The sequence below is a fragment of the Protomyctophum parallelum genome (assembly GCF_964188405.1).
Source record: "Protomyctophum parallelum genome assembly, chromosome: 5".
NCBI classification, from domain to species: domain Eukaryota; kingdom Metazoa; phylum Chordata; class Actinopteri; order Myctophiformes; family Myctophidae; genus Protomyctophum; species Protomyctophum parallelum.
In genome coordinates, this window is record NC_139702.1 from 51,192,137 (window position 1) to 51,207,988 (window position 15,852).

Here is a 15,852-nt window from a genome sequence, read left to right on the forward strand (position 1 = left end):
GTATGTGTGATTATCTGTAGATGTGACTGTACCATTGGGTCTGTTGTACAACTCACAATGTCGCCATGGGATACAACACAACTTGCAAGAGACCTGCTTTCTGTCCGGCTTTCTCCATCTCTCTGTCTCTCTCTCTCTCTGTCTCTCTCTCTCTGTCTCTCTCTCTCTCTCTCTCTCTCTCTCTCTCTCTCTCTCTCTCTCTCTCTCTCTCTCTCTCTCTCTCTCTCTCTCTCACACACACATACACCTTTCTTTTCTTTTCCCTCTGTCTTTATTTTTCACTCTGTCTCTCCCTGTAGATCTCTCTATCACTTCCTAATACTACACTCACTCACATGCTCGGACGCATACAGTACGTGCACGCGCGCAAGGCCGCCCGCAGCCCTGCACGCACGCTTGCATGCACGCAAGGCCACACGTACGCACGCACGCAAACACACACACACGCACACACACACACACACACACACACACACACACACACACACACAGATCTGCAGAACTCCTTAGCAGACATTCCAGGATATTTATATGATATTGAATTTCGTGGCGAGCGCGAGTGAGATCATTGACTCACCAGTCCACACATGGTTCTCTCTCCTTCCCCCTTTACTCCTTCTCTTCCTCTTTTCATTTCTCTCTCTCTCTCTCTCTCTCTCTCTCTCTCTCTCTCTCTCTTTCTTTCTCTCTCTCTCTTTCTCTCTCTCAATATTTCTCCTGGATACTGTAGGCTTACCTGAGGCGGAGTTTGATTAACTCTGTCCAGCTATTTCAACATTTTCCCTCTGCTGTGTGTGTGTGTGTGTGTGTGTGTGTGTGTGTGTGTGTGTGTGTGTGTGTGTGTACTGTAGATGATATGTCTGGAGGCCTGCAGTCTGAATGTTCAGCTGAAGGTCATTAGATATGGTTCATATCTTCACCAGCATGTCTTCCCTTTTGTCTTTCTCTTTCTCCCGTTCTGTTGTTTTTTTCCTGTTTCTCTCACTTCTCATTTTCCCCTTTCTATTCTTCATGTGAGTGCCCCATCGCCATGACTCTTATATATCCCATTCTGACCCGAGATCAGATTCATACGAGTTTTCCACTGGACACACACTGGTCTGATTAACCCATTCTGACCTGAGATCAGATTCTGGAAATGTCAGTCGTTCTTCGATTTTTCCAAAAATAGCAGACCTACAAGCTCGTATCGCGCCACTCGGTGGCGCGATATGAGCTTGTAGATCTGCTATTTTTCAATAGCACGACACGATGCCAACACCAAAATGGGTGCCCGGTCAGAATGGGATATATAAATATATAGAGATTCTCTCTATATATTTAACTTTCCCTTCCCTTTTTCTCCCCCCCCCTCCCTCTCTCTCTCTCTCTCTCTCTCTCTTACACACTCATTTTCCTTATTGTCTCCACCAGGCCGAAGGCATGGGGAGAGAGTATGTTTTGCACAGCGTCCGTGTCCATGTGTCCGTCCGTCTGTGTACAGCTGATCTCTGCCACCGTTGGCCCGGCCGATGCCACACTGTGCACACACACTCCCCCGGATGCCAACGACGAACCTCTGCCCCAATTTTTCCACAACAGCCTGTTATAGCGCCACCATGAGGCCGACTTTTGCAAAACACATTTCTGTAGATTACTCTACACATTTTATCCATACATCACGCAAATCAGTATACACTATCTCTATAGCCATGTAATCAACACGGATCTGTCTGCTTCCCCATTATTCCATCTCCATTGGCTAAGATTGCCTTCCAGAGTTTGCAGGATTGGTCCGTTTTTAACAAAATGCCTCATCTTTTTTTTTTTTTTTTTAAGATATTTTTTTGCGGCTTACGCCTTTTATTGATTTTTGAAGGGACAGACAGTAGGCTGACAGGAAACGGGAGAGAGATGGGGGAGGGGGGAAGACATGCAGTAAAGGCCGTGTCGGGTCCGGGAGTCGAACCCGCGGCACACTGCGACTGGATTACCAGTCCGGTGCCCAGACCGTTACGCTACGGCCTGGGCCAATGCCTCAAATCTTAACACAGCTGTGATTTCCGTGCATTTATGCACGCACATTCCAATGCCACTTAAACATTTTTCAAATCAGCCTCATGGTGGCGCTATAACAGGCCAATTCCTGTTTTTACCTATAACTGCACCGATCTGTGTACAACTGCACTCCCCTAGAGGCCAAGGAAAAACCTTTGCCCTACATTTTTCGCATCTGCCTGCTATAGCGCCCCCAAGAGGCCAATTTTTGCAAAACACATTTCTTTATATTACTCCCACAGATTTTATCCATACATCATGCAACTTGGTATACACTATCTCCATAGTCACATGTTCAACACAGATCTGTTTGATTTTTCATATATTACTCCTACACATTTTGTCCAAACATCACAAATGATATTATCCTGGTGGAGACGTGTGCCCTAGTTTCTCTTGTGCTCTCCCTTTCTCTTGCCTCTGTCCACTTCTATATAGTAATCTGCACTAAGTTCTGTCCCCTGACTTCCCAGAAACAGTTCAGCTAGTCATGCTTTTTGGCTATAGCTGATGCAGGCACAGTGTTGCAATATTACGAGAGAATGGAGAAGATGTAGGTGGATGCACGCATGCACGCACACACACACACACAGTCACACACACACACACACACACACACACACACACACACACACACACACACACACACACACACACAGATTCTGTCCAGCTGTTGGCCTTGTTGAATCCAGATGTTTTTCTCTCATCTGTGATGCAAATGACATGGCAGTAATATTCCACTGCACCACGCGTAGATGCACACAGTCATGCGCGCATGCAAACCCACACGTTTATTTATTTATTGGACCTTTATTTAAAGCTGCTAAAAGCAATAATATGTCAAAATTTGAATGACCTTTTTATTTTCTTCAACCAATCTTCTAGGAACATCTTTGAATGCAGATTGTGGCCCCTAGATGTGTTACAGAAACTAAACATTTTTTGGGCGCGTTTTACTCATCACTGGCTGTCTGATTACCAAAAATAAATAAAAAACAAAGTCATTAAAATTTTGACATATTATTGCTTATAGCAGCTTTAACCATATATATAATATATAACATCCCCCAAGAACATCTGCCCCTAACGACAATAGAGGGTATTGTCCTAAAGGAGGTCAGTGACTTCAAATACCTGTCTCCACAGAGAAGGACCTTAAAGTGAGGAAGGCACTTGCCTGGAGAGCTCTTAATGGTATGACCAGTGTGTGGAAATCCAACCTCCCCCGACACATCAAGATCAGTTTCTTCTCTGCTACCGTGGAGTCCGTCCTCCTCTACGGCTGTGAATGCTGGACACTTACACAAGCCCTACAGAAACCCCTGGACGGGTGCTACACCAGAATGTTACGTGTGGTACTTAACATCAACCAGGATGAGCACATCACCAACAAGCGTCTGTACGGGGCATTACCAAGTGTAACAGAGAAGATAGCAGTAAGGAGGATGAGACTAGCTGGCCACTGCCGCCGACACCAAGAACTCCAGGCCAAAAAGCTTGTACTGTGGGAACCAGCACACGGGCATCGATCGAGAGGGCGTCCCACACCTACCTACGTGGACGTACTAAAGAAAGATGCTGGTGCAGAAAGCACAAAGGAGCTGGCCAGATGTATGGAGAACCGAGATGACTGGAGACGACGATGGAGGGCTCGTCTGAGGACGACGTAGAGAGAGAGGGGACTAAAAGAAATCAATCAAGAGTAACAACTGACATAATTTGCACCTTTTCCACAAATTACTACTGCTACAACAACAACACACACACACACACAACACACACACATGCGGAAGGAGACGGAGGGAGAGAGGAACGGACGGACGGACGGACGGACGGACGGACGGACGGACGGACGGACGGACGAGAGAAAGGGAAATAGAGTGGAGCAAAAGTGGAACAAAGGGCCTGGAGGGCTGGGCGTGTAGAGAGAGAAAGAGAGAGTGTTTAGCTCCCCTTAACTCTGAGGCAGAGAGAAACAGGTCAAAACAAACTCATTAGTGTGAAACTGCGCGAGCGTGTGTGTGTGTGTGTGTGTGTGTGTGTGTGTGTGTGTGTGTGCGTGCGTGCGCGCACGTGTGTGTGTGTGTGTGTGTGTGTGTGTGTGTGTGTGAGTGCGAGGGAGAGGATGGAGGAGGTGTGTATCCTTCCGTTGCACGCCTCAGGAAGTACATGCTGTTTTGCGCGTGTCTATTTGATGTTGACACCACACACCCCGTTTAGAAAATGACCACAAAGCACTAGAGTCACATTCTGGGAAACATTCTGGCACACTCCTGAGTTTTGTTTTACCACTTAACTCTAGTCTAGTCTTTGTGAAACTCAATGGCCAACCTACAAGCTCCAAACGTGTCTCATTGGGTGACTGTTCCTCCCAGAAGAAGCATGCTGGGGTTCAAGTGGCCAAACTCCTCAGACACTCCAGGGGAGAATTCATTATCAGAGACCTGACACTCCCACACCATTCTTGGATTAGAAGTCCACTTGTTCAGAGTTGTGCAGGCTAATCAAATGTATGTATGTCTTTGCTGTCAGGCAGAAACCTTGTATCGCCTTACTTTAAACGATTTATGTATTTTCGTACATTAAATTTAGCAAAAATAGCTGATGGGACACAATGTGAGCTTGTAGATCGGCAAAGTGAAAGTGGTTAAGTCTGTATGTGGTTTGTATTATTGAACCAATGAAATGTATTGATAAGACCTTGTGACTAAATAATCATTTTGTTGTATCCAATGGAAAACGGGTTATTATTATTTTTATATATGACCTGAAAAGTAATAGCTTTGGACATACAAGGTTTACGCCCGGCAGCAAGTCTTGTGTTTACACAGCAAAACCCAGAGTGATCATTAGAACATTTCACAGATCATTTAGTGGTCATCGTCCTGTGACTTACTGGTTTGGAAACACTGTTTTATTGAAGGACCACTACACCCATTTTCAGCCGAACTTCATATAATTTATCCTCTCTAATGCTCATTATAAAATGGCAACATTTCTGTCTACTCACTGTGTCTCGAAGGAGGGCTGTGTTTGAATTTCAGAAACCTACCAGTGACATCATCATTTGGGATTCCAAGCTAATAGAAACTACAGCCTTTCTCTTCCTGGAAGTTTCGCATCAGTGTTGCCAGATGGGAGATGATGAATTATTGTACCGGTGGCTTCAAATTATCGTATTTGACAGAAAACTACACAGCCAAAAAAATTAAATCAAACATGTAAATAAGACATTTGACAAATAACTGCGTATTAAATGTAAGAAATAGCTTGAGACTCTTTCTTGACAAAATGCATCACATATGCTGCATGGAAGCAGGCAACTTCCTGTACCTACTTGTACCTTACACAAATAAAAGCCTGAAACTGGACGGGAAAGACACAATCTGTGTTTTTTTACAGATCTAGGGTCAGATTGACTGATTTATTGACTTATTTTGAAAAGCCCAACCGCATCCCGAATCAGCAGCCAGGGAATTTAGTAAATTCTCACACTTCTTTGTGATATGGCAAAATTATCGTACATTTGAGCATTTTGGGGATTATTAATCGTACAGAGGGTAAAGTTATCGTACAAATATGATAATTATCGTACATCTGGCAACACTGGTTAGCATGCTGAAATAGAAATATGATATATAAAGTGTGAAATATTGTTTGAAATGACCAAACAGATGATGTCACTAGTGTCCACAGCCCTCTGATACAGTGTGAGTAGACAAAAATGGTACCAACTTTTACTAAGCATTAGTGAGGAGCAAATATATGAAGGTATGTTAAAAATGGATGAAGTGGTTCTTTAAAGTATGCATTGACTGTAGAGCTGTGTGTGTGTGTGTGTGTGTGTGTGTGTGTGTGTGTGTGTGTGTGTGTGTGTGTGTGTGTGTGTGTGTGTGTTCTCTAGGTGTTCACTTCCCACGGGCCCACGGTCGTCATGCCAACATGGTTCTGCTCCAGAGACTGGTTCCGGAGGGTTGGACCTTTTGACGAGGGTGGCAAGGTCAGGCTCTCTCTCTCTCTCTCTCTCTCTCTCTACAGTACCTTTGTCCATTGCAGTCTTTTTTTTCCCACAATCTTACAGTACATCTTGACACAAACCTTGTCCGCCCATCCATCCATCCTTCTATTAATCTATTGATTAATGGATGGGTGGTTACCCATCCATGAATCCATCCATTCACCTATCTATCCATCCATTGATCCATCTATCCATCCATCCATCCATTCATGAATTACTGTACAGTATGTGTGATGTCATGACCATTTACAGATATTATGTATCATCTCTTTCAGGGAGTCCCAGAGGACCTGATATTCTTCTACCAGAGTCTTCGTCAGGGAGGGGGCGTGGCCAGGGTCGACCAATGCCAGCTGGTCTACCGCTACCATGAGAAGGCTGCTACACACTCTGTGCTGGAGTAAGTCTGCCTACCCTGGCGTGCACACACACACACACACACACACACACACACACACTCATGTTAAGTCCAACCACCTTTTTCGTCTCTCTCTCCCTCCTTTTTCCCCCACACATACACACTCCTACACTCTCCACATCCATCAGATGGAAGTGAGATTGTCTTCTTCTGTCTGTGGGACGTTCAGAATCTGTTGGACATTAATGGGAAGGAGTTGGATTGTGTTGTGAATTAACAGTGTTATAGGTTGGTGTCTCCACCAGGCCGAAGGCTGTGTGTGTCTGTATGTCCGTCCGTCTGTGTACAGCTAATCTCGGGCAAATATGACATATTCCATCCTAATTAGCTATCATTGGCTTTCAAAGTTTGCAGGATTGGCCCGTTTGGAACAAAATGCCTCAAATCATCCAGTTGCCATCCAAGGCATAAGAAGAAATGGCACCCTTTTCACATTTGCCTATTATAGCGCCACCAGGACTAGGAGGCCACAACCTAACCTGCCCTGGTGGAGACCTGTGCCCTGAGGGGAACTTTATCTAGTTGTATTTGATTTTGTGTAGATCTGACATTACTACTGTTGGATCGCCCTCAACAGGTCTGTGTGTGAGCGTGCGCGCACACACACACACACACACACACACACACACACACACACACACACACACACACACACACACACAGCGGAAAGCCTGCATCTCTAAATACACCAAACGAATAGACCTCTCCTTCCTTCCCTGCCCTTGTACCTCACTCCCTCTCATCTTGTCTTTCCTGTTATCCCTCCTTCCCTTCCTTCCTTCTCTCCATCTGTCCCCTGCTCGTATATCTGCCCTTGTTGACGCCATCCTTCAGCAATCATCTCACCTTTTTATCCAGCCTCCAGCTATTTCTGGAAGGCTATTCTAAGCCAACCCTGCCTTCGTTCTGGTCATCTCCGTATCACACACACCATTTGTATGTAGCTGTGTGTGTGTGTGTGTGTGTGTGTGTGTGTGTGTGTGCGTGTGCGTGTGTGTGTGTGCGTGCGCAGGCGCACCACTGCTTGTGTGTCCATACACACAAGGGTACTGTATGAGTGCCACCACAGTTATTCCTTGGTCAGCATTTCAGGATATGATGCACTTTGTTTCTGCTTTGTCTTTTAATCAGCAAGGCTTTATGAGACCAAGGGGCTCCTGCATGCGCGCACGCGCGCGCGCGTGTGTGTGTGTGTGTGTGTGTGTGTGTGTGTGTGTGTGTGTGTGTAAACGGTGGTGTCTAGTTTACATGTGTTGTTATGAACCCTGGAGTCTGTGCCTGTGTGCAGAATGAATGGTGGAGCAGAGTGGAAGAGACCACCCGTACACTAGGATGGTGGTGGCTTAGAGTTTGTTTGTCATAGGAGGCCCTGTTCTTGTAGTTGAGACTCTCACATCGGAAAAGACCTCCAGCTAATAGGCCCATGTGATTACAAGCTGTGTTGTGACCACATTGTGTACTGTACGTTTGTGTGTGTGTGGCCATATGATATGAACGGTTATGTTTTTACTGTGGGTTATACAACCACTTGAACCTCAGTGTCCCTCGGCCAGGGGGGCACACATTCGGCGAGAATCTACTTTTTTTTGTAGATTTTTATCTGCCATTTCTATCCGCTATATCTGTTGTAAAAGGAAGAAAAGGATTATAGACCCCTGGGGAACTCCAGTCATCAAAGTTCATTGGGTTTAAGTCAGACAAAAGAAGGAGGAGAGCTGAAGCTTCATAAACACACATGACAAAAGCAACACATTTTTGACTGAAAAGAGTATTCTGTCATTATTGTCATGGTCGACAAAGTATATATTAGGCTAAGGCTGTCAAAGGAAAGCAGGGTTGACGTTCAAGGCAATCAGGCACACAGCTGGCCACATGCATTCAGAGATGCGATGTGCAGTCTTAACCACCACAACAAGAGTCCATGCTAAGCCTTAGGTGTGTAATATTATCTCTCTGCATGTGTTATCAAAGGCTGTAAACAACTTTCTGCTTCCAGGGAGACCATTTGGAAACTACGCGTAGACTTCCTACAGGAGAGAGTACTCAACCAATGGGAGAGCTTCACCATATGGAACGCGGGAAAACAAGGACGGAAACTGTATCGATGCCTAAGCCCAGCCAATCAGAAGAAGGTACGTGCTACACGTAGCCAATTATATGACTTATATAGGCGTGGGGTTTTAAATATTTTTTTTCTGCTCTCTAACTAGATAAACCTGCAGGAAAAATAGCATGGAGAAGATGCGTTCTTCATTTGTCATTTGTCTACCAGGTAAAGGCTTTCTGCGATGTAGCTGAGAACAAGATTCAGAAAGGCTTCTATACCTATGAGGATTCCAAGGTGAGAACAACTGTGCTCAGTTCTGTAAGTACAGCAGTCAGATGTAGGGGAAACTTGTTTTGTGAAAACTGTCACTTTTTGATAAATGTCTCGGGGGTTTTGAAGCAGTTTAATGCACTTTCTTTTATTCAAATTTCATCACAGACTAGTTTGTTGATAGTCTATATGTAAATTGAGTTCTCTCTCTCTCTCTCTTTCTGAACATCAGGAGTTCAAAGATAATTTTGGCAACATCCTTAGAACGCCAAAGGCGGATTTATACTCACCAAAACATTGTTAAACTTGTAGATCGGCTATTTCTGGTGCGCGGCACCCGCATGCAACTAAGCATAACTCAGGCTTAACCCATTCTGACCTGAGATCAGATTCATACAAGGTTTCCACTGGACACACACTGGTCTGATTAACTCATTCTGACCTGAGATCAGATTCTAAAAATGTCAGTCGTTCTTCGATTTTTTTCAAAAATAGCAGACCTACAAGCTCGTATCGCGCCACTCGGTGGCGCGATATGAGCTTGTAGATCTGCTATTTTTCAATAGCTAAAGCACGACATGATGCCAACACCAAAATCTTTCCAGCAGAGCACATTACTCAAAATCAAAATGTGCTTTCAGAAGTGGCAGGCAGCCTGATTCCAGTCAAGCGGAGCACATGTAAACATCAGGCCCCGTGTGGGGTATGCACAACTGCCCCTGATTCTTCATCTTGTAGAAACACAATGAGCCCATCTGTCAGCTCACACTTAAACCATGGGTAGTAGTTTCAAAACCATGATTCATAATTGCCTAAATATCACAATGGTCAACCAAACATTTTATAGTGGGGCTTTCCTGTGAACCCCTTACTGTAGGAGTGAGGGTAATTACTGTCTGAGGTGTACTGTAGGAGTGAGGGTAATTACTGTATGAGGTGTACTGCTGGAAGCTTTGACTAGCGTGTGTTGTTGACTCTGTCTTTTTGTGTCTCTCTCTCTCTCTCTCTCTCTCTCTCTCTCTCTCTCTCTCTCTCTCTCTCTCTCCCCCCTCCCTCTTTCAGTCATCTCGCTATCAACCTATAACTCTTTCCTCCTTTGTTGCAGGAGAGACCTAAGCCCAAGATCCCAGTGCTACACTACAAAAAGGCCTCTCCTCCCTTCATCATCTGTGTTAAACTGGTAAGTTGTGTGTTCGTGCGTGCATAGTGCATACATGCGTGTGCTGTGCGCGTGTATGTGTTCCTGACCGTATGTCCCTCAGGTCTGTAATCTAATTTAATGACATAATGATCGAGGGCGTGTGCCTGGCACAGGACAGACACACACACACACACACACACACACACACACACACACACACACACACACACACACAGGCGGCAAGCAGGAAATGGGCAGAGACAGCACCCTGATGTTTGACCACACTGTGATGCTAGTACCAACGCTGGCTTTTGTCCTGCAACCTTTGTTTCCTTTTGTTTTAAACATTTATGTTGTTCAACAATACTCTTGACATTGTACAAAAACCTTGGCACAACGTTTCATGTAAATTACACTAGTGGCCGCATTTTTTCATTTACTCATTGGACACACAGAGCATTTTGCACATACAACGCATGCACGCACGCACGCACGCACACACACACACACGCGCGCGCGCGCTCACACACACACACACACACACACACACACACACACACATACACACATAGAAAATGGTTAATTGTATATTTATCACCCAGCTAGATTCAGACATCAAATCTAGAGTGACCCCGCCTACGGGGGCTCCTAATTGGTCAATTATGGGAATTGGGGACAGTAATTACCCAGTCAGAGGACAAGGAAACCTGGACTCAATCATTCTCCCTCTATGTCTCTATCATACACGTGTTTGTACACGCACACACACGCGCACACACACACACACACACACACACACACACACACACACACACACACACACACACACACACACACACACACACACACACACCTGGACCCAATCAGTCATTCTTGAATCTACCTATTGTCATACCACTGATTAGCAGACACATGAACATTTTACCAGGATTCAAGACAACATTGTGTAGCTGATATTTAACATATTCCTTTAACTCTGTCGACACAATAAACTTTAACTGAATATAACTCTATAAAGCTATATTCCACCAGTAACTGCCAGAGTAAATAAATAAATCAGCCCTTGCCAGCTCTTTGTCTTTCAGGACCCACAGAATATTCGCTCCATGACGTTTGAGACAGAGTGTCTGAAAAGACGGAGAAGAAAAGCGTGTCACCAGTCACCATGACATTCCATTCTTTAGTTAGTTGTTGAATATAGCTTGTTCTAGCCAAAAATGCAGAAAAATTGTATTATTCTGTTAGCCGGAATGAAAGACATTCAGAATAAATTCACGCATTTATCATTTGTGCTGAGTGGTCAGCTACATGCACCATATTATCCCTAGGGAACATGCAGCAGCTAATCAATGGCTACGTTTACATGAAGGGTGATCATTCCGAATAAATACTTCAGAATAAAATACATCCGATGTAATGTTTTTTGCCGCAAGTTTACATGGGAAATGGTCATTCCGAATGAGTGTTTATATGGAGAAGTGATAGAAGACATGATACATGTTAATTCACGTGAAACTACGCCATCTGTTGGACACATAAAATATAGGCAGTTCATTCATTGTGACTTTCAGACGAAAGACGACACTTTGAAATCCCATAATTTCATTCCGCAGTAGTTTTGAGGCTGCTGCTTGGATAGGGACGGACATACATATTATGTTTACCGTCTTTTTTTCCCACCTGCTGCGGCTCCCCTTCTCCGCTGGGAAGGTGATCATCTCGTTTTTATGTGTAGCCTACTTTATTATCTACAGCACGGCCAGGGCTCGCAACACACTGATTATTATTGTATCGGGTCGCTCGTTATTTTTGAGAGAGAGAGAGAGAGAGAGTGTGAGAGAGAGACCGTTGAACACACACACACACACACACACACAAAATGCACGAAATAACGCGCTCTATGTGCAAACTCCTCGGCGCGCCTTGGATATGAGGCTTATGAGCGCCTTGGAGTTGGAGCGCAATGGAAATGAGCATGCTCAGAAAGACCAGAATGAATTTACATCCGAAGCAGTGTATACATGAGTCCAATTTTCTTTCAATCGCATTGAACATCGGAGTAATCCGGCCAGTGACATCGGAATGGTTTTTAGATCGCATCGAGCGTTTTCATTCGGATGTAAGTTTTTGTAGGTGTTTACATAACAACGTTTAATAGGATTGAACTTCTATTCGGAATGAAAAGGGGATTTAACTGCTCATGTAAACGTAGCCAATGACTATAACCTAATGAGCTCCTCTGCTATAAAGTAAAATAAGGGCTGGGTATGTGATGATAGTGTTATCTCATCATCTCTCCTATAGTGTTATGAGGATGAGAATGATGTAGAATGTTATAGATCATATTTGCCATCATACTGTTCCTTATGGTTATTGTCCTCCAGGACATGACAGAAGGAGTACTGGAAGAGAACCTCAACTCTCTACAGCTGAGAGAAGGACTAGACTACTACCATTTCAACTGACTACCTACTTGGAGACACAGAGAGGATCTGGGAGGATGAGTCTAGCTTTAACACATGGACGATTGCAAATGCAGGCACATGGCCATTCCATGCCGAGGAAAAAGACCTATCTTGTACTGAATTTGGCTAGTGCAGAATGTGACTCACACGGAAATCAGTTTGCTGGTTTGTATTTACCGGTAGTCAATTCAGTCCAAGACAGTGTGAAATGATGGATATTCATGTTTAATTGACTCCCTTTAGGAGACCGGAAGGTCACAATGTTCACAACCATGGGTACCTGCCCCTTTAGGAGACCGGAAGCTCACAATGTTCACAACCATGGGTACCTGCCCCTTTAGGAGACCGGAAGCTCACAATGTTCACAACCATGGGTACCTGCCCCTTTAAGAGACCGGAAGCTCACAATGTTCACAACCATGGGTACCTGCCCCTTTAGGAGACCGGAAGCTCACAATGTTCACAACCATGGGTACCTGCCCCTTTAGGAGACCGGAAGCTCACAATGTTCACAACCATGGGTACCTGCCCCTATAGGAGACCGGAAGCTCACAATGTTCACAACCATGGGTACCTGCCTCGTTAGGAGACCGGAAGCTCACAATGTTCACAACCATGGGTACCTGCCCCTTTAGGAGACCGGAAGCTCACAATGTTCACAACCATGGGTACCTGCCCCTTTAGGAGACCGGAAGCTCACAATGTTCACAACCTAAAATGTAGTTGACGGCGGCAGCATCCCATTGGAGCAGTATTATCTAACCCTGGAAGAACAGGATACTATGATATTGTCATTGACTATTATAAATATATTGTTTTGTTCTAAATATCCACAGGTTGACAAATGGAATACATAATTAATGTTTATTTTATATCGTGTAAAGAATATCCATTCTATCCACTCTACACGGTTTACAGACATTCTGACCTGGACTATTTGGCTTGAGTTTACCAAAAGTTCTGGAAGTTTCTGGGATGGGTGTTGCCAAAGCGGCAGTCTATAAGCCAATTGGTTCGCACCAACCAATCCAAATAGTAGCAAAGCAGATGACGTCGTTATCAATCATTGTGGCTAACTCGTTGCTAACCAAACAAACACTGTCAACGAGCACTACTAACATGTAAACAAACGGTACAATATGTCGGATGATGATGTTTCTAAAACCTGTCGTTTCCGTAAAGAAACTATTTATCATAGGGCGATTTAATAGCCAGGTCGCAAGTTACCACAGTGGTGTACAACTGTACAGTGTTGTTTGACGTCATCAAGTTTAAACAGCTGAAGGCCGATCAGCCACTGCATCGATGCAGTCTAACACCGCTGTAGACAGAGTCACCAGACCTGAATCTCCAGAACATATTGTTTGTAATGGGTGTGGCTGGAGCCAGGCTAGGTTAATACATGAGCTTACCAAAAAAGCGGCACCCAATGACAGCCAAGTTTACTCAGCAGCTAAACACTTTTTTGCTATTGGTTGATGGCTGATGAAAGTGAACTGCATGCGAAGCAGAAGATGCAAATTTGCTTTGCCATGGGAAGCGAAACATATTATTAGCCTATTGCTGTTTTTGCTTATTTTACTTTATAGCAGCTTTGAGTGATGCAATCAGGCAGAAACCAAATATATGTTTACACAAACTGTCACCGTGCAGGGGTGTATACGTTGCTTAGACATACCAACAAATTGTTTTTCTTTTTACAGTTCTGAAAGTAACAATTGTTTATTTTACAGAAGGCAGTTTTTATACATAAACAAACACACAGGGTTTATTTTACCACACAGAGCTGGGTATGGCCTTTCTGTTCAAAGCTAAACAGACCTGTTCCCACAAATCCCCACATGGTGTTTCCGGGATCAGAAAGGCGGTTTTCCTTACTGTAAATCAGACCACAGCCCAGTTTGTAGAGGTGTAACAGTAACAGAAAAACACTGCCAGAGACTTCAATTGCGATAGGGACCATTTCAACTGTACAATATAATCCTGCGTGAAACACACCACAGGTTTGCTGCATGTTGTATTGTTTTAAAGTAATATAATTGGCATATAGCATACGCTAAGGGCTCCATCTTGCGCCACCCTTATCCCTAAACTTTTACTATTTTGAAAATAATTTTAATAGTTCAACTAGCCGATTTACATCTACATGTTGTGAGCTTGTAGATCAGCTATTTGAACTATTTTAAAAGGTTAAAAAAAAAAAGAAAAAAACTTTTTTTTTAAATAGTAAAAAAATTGCAAATAAGTTTAGGGATAAGGGTTAAGGGGTGGCGGAAGATATAGCCTGAGTGGGTTCGACCGAATGAGTTGTAGATAAACACTTTTAACAGGATTGTACTACTCTGGATGTATGTACCACTTGGACTGATTGGGTGAGAAAAAGACCTTAATTTCTCATCTCATTTGCTTGATGTTCTGTGTAAAGCACATTCATTGAATTGACTTGTAACAAATAAAACGGCCTTGCTTTTCTGATGAGTGGGTCCATGCAAGCCCCTCCTGTTCTGCAGTACAGTACAGTGTCTGAGAAAACAATCCCATCTATTTAGCACCTGGTCTCTACCGAGACCCTTTCACCCCTCTTTCTCACTGACAAACACAAGTGATAAGGTTCTGTTTTCCTTAGGGACATGACCTTTCAATAGTTTCTCAGGATTTCTCTTGTAGGATACATGTATACTCCCCTTCTTTTCCAACAACAATGGAAGATTAGTATTTTCCCCAATGGTTTAAGTTTGTTTTTATGCTTTGCTGGTTTTCGATCACATCCCTATACACTGCTCACATAATAGCCTCTGGCATTGTGTATGTGGTTGGTTTCTTTCCCTCTACCATTGTAATTTATCAGGTCTGGAAGAAAAAAAATCATCCTTTGTTTTAAGATTGAAGAAGGTGTATTTGTCCCTCAGTAGAATGTTGGTTGACATGTTCGCGAGAGTGTGCTAACAACAATTGTAATATAACAAGATAATGATAATACTGGATGTAAAAAAAAAAGAAATACCAAATAAAGTTGGCAGTAGTACGGGGAAAACGGGGATGGGTAAAGTCTAGCAGCAATGGAGAATGTGCACAATATGGGTAAAGAATAATTTATTATCTGGATATACATACAGTATGGAATGTGCACTAATGGCACACAGTACTTATATATAATAGGCTACGTTAGTGCAAGTACAGTGTGCAAAATTACAATAAGGGGTATTTAGAGATTGGATGCCGTTTTGTTTTCAGTGTTGAGTTTCACATACTACAAGCACCACTTCGGCTCCATGTAATCTGATGAAGCCAAACCAGATGTAATGTATACCTAAAGTGTTATGCCTTTTTCAACACAATAATGTCCCCGTAGCTTTTAATATTGGTAACATTTATTCCCCTATTGTGCTCTTTCTCGTCAATTACGAGGTTCACAGGAAGCATACCATTGAATTGAATTGAAAGCATACCCATGTT

The 15,852-nt window shown here is 43.6% G+C and overlaps 1 protein-coding gene across 2 annotated transcripts in view; it reads left to right on the forward strand.

Moving 5' to 3' along the window:
* The window catches only part of b3gntl1 (UDP-GlcNAc:betaGal beta-1,3-N-acetylglucosaminyltransferase-like 1), a 22,897-nt gene extending 8,418 nt beyond the window's left edge, over positions 1-14,479 (forward strand). The window contains exons 7-12 of one of the 2 annotated variants that reach the window (XM_083764803.1): positions 5,942-6,037; positions 6,331-6,455; positions 8,470-8,605; positions 8,746-8,838; positions 9,896-9,970; positions 12,316-14,479. In XM_083764803.1, the coding sequence (XP_083620929.1) occupies positions 5,942-6,037; positions 6,331-6,455; positions 8,470-8,605; positions 8,746-8,838; positions 9,896-9,970; positions 12,316-12,396 (606 nt within the window). In that variant the 3' untranslated portion in view covers positions 12,397-14,479. The remainder of the gene's footprint in view (positions 1-5,941; positions 6,038-6,330; positions 6,456-8,469; positions 8,606-8,745; positions 8,839-9,895; positions 9,971-12,315) is intronic. The other variant, XM_083764804.1, reaches the window with a different exon arrangement.
* The last annotated feature ends 1,373 nt before the right edge of the window (positions 14,480-15,852 follow it).